General features: G+C 38.6%; 1 protein-coding gene across 6 annotated transcripts in view; it reads right to left on the bottom strand.

Moving 5' to 3' along the window:
• Positions 1-225: 225 nt before the first annotated feature.
• The window catches only part of RBMS1 (RNA binding motif single stranded interacting protein 1), a 141,419-nt gene continuing 132,662 nt past the window's right edge, over positions 226-8,982 (bottom strand). For 3 of the 6 annotated variants that reach the window (XM_030952045.1, XM_030952047.1, XM_030952051.1), the window contains exons 11-14: positions 8,281-8,391; positions 7,532-7,612; positions 6,212-6,296; positions 227-3,351 (exon numbers count right to left, since the gene is read on the bottom strand). In XM_030952045.1, coding sequence (XP_030807905.1) covers positions 6,219-6,296; positions 7,532-7,612; positions 8,281-8,391 — 270 coding nt within the window. In that variant the 3' untranslated portion in view covers positions 227-3,351; positions 6,212-6,218. Of the gene's footprint in view, positions 3,352-6,211; positions 6,297-7,531; positions 7,613-8,280; positions 8,392-8,982 lie in introns of all 6 variants that reach the window. The other 3 variants (XM_030952049.1, XM_030952048.1, XM_030952046.1) reach the window with 2 other exon arrangements.

Below are 8,982 nucleotides of genomic sequence, written 5' to 3'. Positions count from 1 at the left end.
CTATTCAGCTCCCACAGCAAGGAGCAGGAGCCCTCTGAATCACCCAGCCCTGCTCTGTACTGCTGGGCACACCCTGAGGTGTCCAAGGCTATGCCGGAGCCCCCTCCTGCCACAAACATCAATCCAAAGCCACATCAGACCATGCAGCTGGTAAAGCATTTGGCTGAGCAGACACAACGGTTTGACTTTTCTCCTCTTGCTTTCCCTAGCCTTACTTTGGTCAGAGCAGTCCTCTACCTGATACACACCACCACCAGTACTGATCCTGCCAAAAGGATAATAAAATCAGAGATTACCTTTAAAGAAATGCAGGGCTTAAAGATGGCAGCTGGAAGGCCAGCACTGGAGATCTCTTTGAGTCCCAGTGAAGTGTCACCTCTGCTCTCCAGAACTGGATATTCCAGCCAATGCCAGCACACGTGGGAAGACAAAAGCATTTGAAGGCAGTGATCCTGTGCCATGAGCTACCAAAGTGACCCTCCACCTCCAACCTTACCTCAGGAAAATGGCATTTACACCCACAGCACAAGCCTGGTTACACACAACTCCCTGTGTGAGCTGACACATAGCAGAACAAAGTTCTTGCATCCAAATCCGACATCTCATAATGTATTTTTCATATATCTTTTCCTGTTGTGTTTGAAAGAATTAGTGACTTTGTAGTGTGGTGTGAAAGAGTTAAAATTTGGTTTTGATGAAAGATTGAGGAGAAAAAAACCCAGGCTGTCAAGCAGAAAGCAATTCCAAACATTTCCAAATAAACACAGAAGTTTTACCATAACCTGTTTGGGTTTTGCCCCAATAAAGGAAGGTCTGAAGGAAAAAGACAATGCATTTTCATTTTTTTGGATCTTTTTTATTCAAAAGTTTTCAAAGAAATAAAACAGAAAAAGCTAACAATCTAATCAAATTTACAGTTCAAAAATGTCTTTTGGCGTTTAACAACAAGTCCTAGGAAACAAAACTACAGAGTTATCTTGAACCGGACAAATAAGTTACCACTGGCAAGTTTGTGGCACTAGTAAAACAAAAATAAAAAATTAACTCTCTTGATCATATAGATATCTCTATGAAAATCTTTTTTTTTTCAATCTGTACAAAAGGTCTTTCTTCATAAATTAATTTTTTATAATTTAATGGCTGTCTACTATGTGATGTTTAAGTAACTGATTATTTCTTTATGTACAGAGGTTAAATTTCCCAAATCTTACCCAGACAATGAGTATGGCACTTAGTTCAGACATTTCTGGCAGCAACTCTTCCCTCCCTCTAACACAGCTATCATACTGCAGTTTTTAATTAATGCAAAAATAGCAAGTAGTGAGAGATCCAGGTTTGGAAAGTTACCAAATACAGGCAAGGTGCTGCAGGAAGTCTGGACTTTTACAAAGCAGTAATATTCCAGGGAGCATAGAACCAATAATACCACAACTTTTTAAAAAAAGAAAAAACAAAAACACATCTCTTATGACTATGCATTTCACTAGAATCTACACTTCTCAGAGCAGCAATTTACTTTTGAAACTATGAAATGTCACCGACATCTATACTCCAATACTCACACAAAATTTAAAAACTAAAAAATACTTGAAAGAAACAACTGCTTAGCCCTAGCTCCTGAGCTAGGATGATTTGGTCTGTGGAAACAGGGAGGGCCAGCAACCTGTCCCAATATAAAAGGAAATAAACTTTGAGGTAGATAACTGATCATATACAGCTGACCAGAGAAGTACACAGTTTTGGAAGACAACTTAATTTATCATTCAATTTAAAACATATGCAATTGTAATAAAAAGCTTTAGTAGCAGTGAATTATCTAATATGTGAAGTACAAATAACTGTGTATTTATGAATCAGGAATTTCATAGTTTCAAAATTGGTTTTCTTTACACTTAACACTTGTAGTGATGATGTAAAGTGTGGCACTGCTTGGATCCAAGTCTTCCTTCATGCTTTTGTGTCCATACATCAATTAAAATTATAAAACCTAAATGCAAATGTACAAAAAAGGCACATTCTCTTAACCGCAAACTGGTCCGGCAAAAATAAAGAGTACAGAAGACGCAATGCTGAGACAAATCAGAATTATTGGTTACTGGCTCTTTGTTCTTTGGTAAAGTTACCTTTTAAAAGTGCCAAGTCTTTTTATTTTTATTTACCTACTATAGAGAGCTAGTACCCAATCAATTATGTTTCTACTTAAATCTCAGCATATGTTTGAAAACGAGTCCTTTAGCTTTTGCCATTTTGCTGTAATAGCAACTTTTCTGTTTGCTACCTCTCAGCACAATCCTCATCCTAAAGCACTATCATTAGTATAAAGGAAGGACAAAAACATTCGGTGATATCTCCACCCCAAACTCCCTACTCTACCTATGCTAAAACTAGAACATCAAGTTAGTTTCTGAAAAAAGGCAAAAAAAGATTTTACATTGCATCATACAGCAGAGTTCCTAAATCATTCAAACTACCAGAGGGAACTATAGGCATATGGCCTTACAAACAATTTATACTATTAAAATTTCCCCAGTCAGAAAATGTGTTTCACACAAAACATTTTTTCCCCTCTTGCATTTCACTACCTTACATATTATGTGAAAAAATCATTAAAAACACTTACTACACATTAAAAAAGCCAAATTTTCAGCAATTTTTATTGACTACCTTTAAAAGCCCTATGCTGCTGTTTTACAAGGCATAATAGACCAGCTCATTTGGTCAAAGCATTCTACACCATTAGTTTGGACTACTTACTGAAACAGCTACAGCATTGAAAGATTTAAGGCAAATTGGAATTTATAGAAAAGGATAAGACACTTCACACTACATTAAAAGAAAAACAGAAAGCTAAGAGACCAGACACTGTAACTGCAACACTGCACTAAAGCAACACTCACACACTGCAAGCACAGAACATCATCTTAGATGTTTTACTATTTTAAACTTCAGAAAATCCATTTCATACAAAAAAAAAAAGATAAAAAGAAACAAACAAAATAAAAATAAACCAAAACACAAATTCTGTCATGCACGTGAATAAGTCTTCGTGGTCATCTGTGCATACCCAGAAATTTGAAGGTTTTTTTTTTTTGCGTCATAACACTTGATAAAAACTTTTTTTTTTTACTAAAATAAACCTGTTCATGGGAACAGCTACTAGATGAATTTAAGGTTTTTCTTATGCACCTTATAGAACTTATAGCAAAAATAGTTTTAGTTGATTTCATTATAAATAACATTTTCAAGAACCTGTGCAAAACTGTCAATAATTCCTAAAGCACAATTGATCAGTAAAATCCATGATTGTTTCAGCCTTTGCACCCTTCTCCAGGCCAGGTCAACACTGGACATCTGTAACACAGAAAGGTCAGAGCTAGAGCAGAGTTACAATCACACACCTATTTTCTAACGTAGCTGTCCACAAAATGAACTGACTTCCTATTTCAGACAGCTGTGAGAAGACTCAATGAATCTGAGTATAAACCTGGGAAGTAACAGAGGCAGCACTGCAAGTGCTTGGCCCTTCCCAGGATAAGGCTCTCCACCAGGACAGAGCCTGTGCTGCATTTCCCCCTCTCTCCCTAACAAGCGCTCAGCACACAGAGCTCCCATGGGGGGACTGTGAAGCTGCACTCTTCCCTTCTTTGTTGTTTTGTTGTTGTTGTTCCTTTTAATCGACCAAAAGGGGTTGAGTGTGCTACTCCTGTGCCATCTCCAAGGCTCTGGAAAAGGAACAATAACTTTCTGTTGGTGCAGCTTCAACGAGCTATGTGTGACAGCTAAGACAGACACAGGTACTGTGCCTCCCTGATGGTAATACTGAACAGCAAGTCAGGGCTCATCAAATTTGAAGGCAGACTTCTTAATGTACTGTCTTATGTTGCCACATGGGTTTAAAAAAATACCCAGCTAATGACAAAAAAGTTTAGACAATTTTTTAATTTTTCAAAGCAAGGCAAAGTTTGGTATTTTAAGGCTTGTACATTTGTAGGTGCATATAAAACAGGTTTGGGTTTTTTCCAAGTCCCTTTGACTATTTTTCACATAGGAGCAACTTTTTGAGAAGAAGCTATAAAGTTATTAAATGTAGCTGCCAGAGGAAAAACACTGTGTATTTCTGAATGACTGCATCCCCTCATGCAAATGTGCTAGTTGTAATTTACCCCTTGCATTATGGGAATGTGGGTACTGACTTTCAACAGGACATTCCCAAAAGTGCTGCATGTGCATTTAGAAAGAAGTTTCAGCTGGACAACAGTGACAAAACCACAACAATCAAGAGACTGCAGTGTTCCCTGTATTTAGGGCACAAAATAACTGTCAATTCCCTCCCCTTCACCTGTCTGAAGCAAGACAAGTGCCAGCATGTTCCAGGGACAGAAATACCAAATGCCATACTCTGAGGCTGAAATCAGCTGGGTAATATTAACCTTCCCCGCGTGCCCACTGCTACAGCCTCTGCTGACACAGATTTCACTTACTCCCACTGCACATAAATACAGGTAACAGTGCCTCTCTGAAGAATAAAATAAGTGGAGAACTGACTTACAGCAAACACACAGAATTGCTCACAGAGCTTGGATATCTACACAAGAGCCATCAATACAAAACGTGTCTCAGATTGCAACAACAACTCATCCTTTCAGGAGACTTAAGGCTGTTCCTCCTGCCTGGCCTCAGTCTATGGGGAAAGACACTGACAGGCTGGGAGAGAGAGGCAGGAGGGGGATGTGACATGCAGGATTACGCTTTGCTGGCTCCCACAGATCTCTGCTGGTAAGGAGGTTTTACATGCCCACGGGGAAGACTTAAGGCAAAACAAATAATTCCTTGAAAAGCGGTTAACACCAGGCAAGAGCCTTGGCATGGGAAACGTGCAGGAGTCATGATTTTAACACCAGGAGATGGATAACAAGAAGAGCCTGTGGCTTTGCTTTCTGCCTGCCCTGGAAGCAAATCAAGGATGTGGGCTTCCTCTAGATGCCAGCATTTGGCCCGACTACAGGAATAACACGGGTCATATGCTGTGCTACGCAGGCTCTGCCGTCTGCTGAGTGTGCCAAGTTTCCCCATTGGATTGTTTCTATCTTTCCATACAAGAAGCTGTTATGCCAATAATGGGGATGAGAGCACTGCTGTCAAACAGCACAGCTGACCTGCAGCATCAAAGCTAATGCCAAAATGTGTGTTTTGTTGGATCAATACATTTTAGAGAGATATCACACAATGGTAGCACATAACTGATTTTGATTTTTCAGTATCAAATAAATGCCACAAGGGCTGTAGAAAAACCCTTATAACATGGCCTCCAGCACATTATTGCAGATGAATGGAATTTTTCAGTGTGAGGTCTGAGAAAATGTGATGTAAAAAAATATGTAGCCAAGTTGCCTGGCTTACAAAGCTCTCAAAAAAAAAAAAAAAAAAGGAAGATGACTAAAGGAAGAACTAAATTCCAGAACTTTAAAACATGGATCATGGAAAAGGGAACAGCTAGCGCAAATAACATTTTTAGGACGGAAATGTACAGAAAGCAAAACAATTTTGCGTGAAGTAAGTTCAGGTAAAGCTAATGATTTGCTAGTGAAAAAGGCCATGCAAGCAGAACCAGAGGAAACCTGGAGTACGAAAGTAAAACCCTGGAATTAAAGCCAAATGAGGACATGGATCAAAAACAAATTGACAAAACTCTGGGCCAAACTGGTTTTTTTTCTAGAAAAAAGGATGAGCAGGGAAGTCTTCAGGAGAAAAGTCAGCAAGGATTTCTACCAGACTGCCTCCCTGCCTGTGGTCTGTAAATCAGCCACCAAGCTGCTTCTAACCTTACATGTACCACAAAACTAGGCATGATATGTCTATCAGCACAATTCCCTTTAGCATTTTGATTCTTGTATTTTTGCATTAATTTATTGTTGTTCCGTATACAGCACGCTGCTAAAATGAACAAATTAAAATCCAACAGAATCCAGTTATGGTATAGAGAAATTATTAAAACAATATTACTCAGAACTCATTAATTAATTTCTGGATCCCAGGTTTCCTTCCCTGGCTTTTGACTCTGGCCAAGTTCAAATCAGTTTCACTGTCCCCAGACAATATCATCAGTATTATTTATATGACATTTAAAAAAAAGTTCAATACAGAGTACTGTAAATTATGAAATAAAGCATCTTTGAATTCACATCTTTCATGAGACAGGATGGGCTCCTACCTCACTGTTACTTATTTTGCTGATACGTATATGGAGAATGGTCACTGGATGTCTCTACCGTAACCTGCTGCTGACCACTGGCTTCCTGCAAATAAAAAGGAAGGCAAGCCATGAGACACAAAATCAAGCATTACCTGCAATTTGTATTTCCACTTGACTCATGCAATTAACAGTCTTCAAATCTAAAATCTTCATCACATTTCTCAAGTGAGGTATTCCAAGTCTGAGGTGTTAACTTTACCTCAATGAATATTTCAGCAGAGGAATTAAATGATCATGCAAACTTTGTACTTCCTCAGATGCTTTGATGATAATGAAAAAAAACCCCTCAAACTTCTGACATTATAGAAATAAATAGAGAGAGCAAATAACTGCTAGAATATTTTCTATCTGTACATGTAAAAGAGCATTCTGTCCCTCTCCTTTTGAAGGGCAGGGAGAAGAATGAGATCTACTTACCACACAAACACTATGAGTACTGTGATGGGGTTGGCACTAGGCAACACAAAGAATTGTAGATGGGACTTTGCACCAGGCTCCCCAGAAACCAGGCAATTAATTCAGCTGAGAGTGCTCTGGCAGACAGAGCAATCAGGTAATTACCAAAAGAACTTCTCTGATCCACATGGGCAGATGCACCAAAATGAATCAAACAAATTCTGGAGTTTCTGGATAAACAGACTTTGAAATGAAATGTTTGTTTTCTTACAGGCTCTGGAAGAGACTGTCTGGCACTCATTCTGAGTACAGGAGCTGCAGCATGCCTTGTCTAGCTCCTCTGTTAAAGCAGTACTGACCTATGAAAGGCTGTAAGGTAAGCCAATATAGGAGATAAATTATTTAGCTTACTTATGTTATGCTCTCCAACAAAAGTAATAAATTCCTGTTTGATGGCGAGATTTATTAGACAAACATGCACAATCTCCTGAGATGCCAGGGTCAAATCAGGATTCTTTGCAAAAATCTACAATCAAGGTCTGCTGGCAGATAACTTTGTACACAGGTAAACTAAGAGAAAGATCAAAACTACAATACATTCCCTGGCTTGTTACTATTGGAGTTATGTTTGACAAAACACAGGGTTTGCCTGAGCTATGCTCATAGAGCAGATTGCTCTGAGTATGTCCTGCCATAAGTACAGGTAATTCTTTGTTGTAATACTGACTATATTAGTTGAGAATAATGACATTTTATAGTTTTAATACAGGTGGCATTCACAATACATTCACAGTTACAATATTTGCCTTTGAGCACTAATTTTCCCAGGAAAAAAAATGCATTCATATTTCTTATCTCTGGCCATTTATAAAATGTACTAACCTCAACAGGAACTGCTGCTGTCTGGACATGTGTGTACTGGGGGATGTAGGCTCCTTGCATAGCTGTTGTGGCTGGCATGTACTAGAAAGACAGAGACCATTACATTGAGTGAAAGCCCAATATAAAAGTATTCAAAATACCTGTCATGGTATTCCTTAACAGATATTGACTCTTTCCCTAAAACAATATACAGGAGAGAAAGACTTTTGTGTCTGAAATCAATAGGCTTTACAGAAAAGTCATTTATCTATTTTGAGAAAATATAAATTTGGACTTCAAAGACTATGTAAAGGACTTTTCCTTCTCTGTTAACCCCAGTCATAGTATTTTCTTTTTTTAACCCCATCTGGTCTGAAAAGAAGGGTCTTGCAGTTTAGAGACAAGTCTGAATCTCTTCTGATTTAACTTCTGTTCCACACTTCAAGAGATTAGATTTGCAGAAAAGAATATAAAGAGTAAAACTAACTATTTTTAATCTTTTGAATGCAACTCTGAAGTTACCTCCAGGATGCCTTTCATTTGTTTTGGTCTATTTTTATTTACTCGTTTCCAATTTCTGATCAGTTAATAGACTGAATAAAAGCTGCTGAATATAATTTTAAAATGGAGACGGTTCCTAATAATTTCCTGGACATAAAATGACTTATAGGATTAGTTTTTCCTACATGCAAGCTGCACAGGTATACTGTGATCTACATGCAGTATTTTCTACTTGGGTAAGTTCTATTTTGTATGAAATTGCTACGTACTGTTCCAGTACTGCCTAATGAAAGATGACTCATCTGCTGTGTCAGAGGGCTTATCATTGATGCAGGCTGTAGTGACATGGTGTGGTCCATGGAGGGAGTCAGAACAGCACCCTGTTAAAACAGAGAAACAAATAAATGGTTGCAGCACTCAGATTTAATTTTTGATTTGAGAGTCTAAGTATGGAGTCTCCTTCTGAGGGGATGTACCACAAGAACTCTCCTTAATCCCAGGCACTGACTCGAAAAGCAAGTCTGGGACATCTGAATATTTCACTTGAGCATCTGCAGATGCTCAAGGTGGAAGACCTGCTTTGACTTCCCGTTGGACATTCAACCGATGTGCAATACACTTGAGAGATCTGCTGAAAATGCTTTGGAAAATATGAGTCTAGCCAGATGCTGACTTGAAAGCAAAAATTTGCACGTTACCTGGTACAGATTCACTCAGCTTAAGCTTTGGAATTTCATGCTTCAGGAAGAAACTTTTATCTCATCTTTAGGAATGGTGGCTTTGGAGGAGGAACATTTGTGTTCCTACCCATCACACATGATGTTCACACACAAGGCAGCTGCCCTACTTAGTGGCTGCTTTCATTAGCACACACATTTCAGAAGAGTGACTTAGCAATGCTGATTCTGTGTCTGAATACCAGCTGCTCTTGATGACATTTCTATTGCTTCTGTACTATTTTGTTAGGTTCA

Source organism: Camarhynchus parvulus, chromosome 7 (assembly GCF_901933205.1).
Source record: "Camarhynchus parvulus chromosome 7, STF_HiC, whole genome shotgun sequence".
NCBI lineage: Eukaryota > Metazoa > Chordata > Aves > Passeriformes > Thraupidae > Camarhynchus > Camarhynchus parvulus.
The sequence above is the reverse complement of the archived record's forward strand: the minus strand, read 5'-3'. Positions and strand labels throughout refer to the sequence as shown.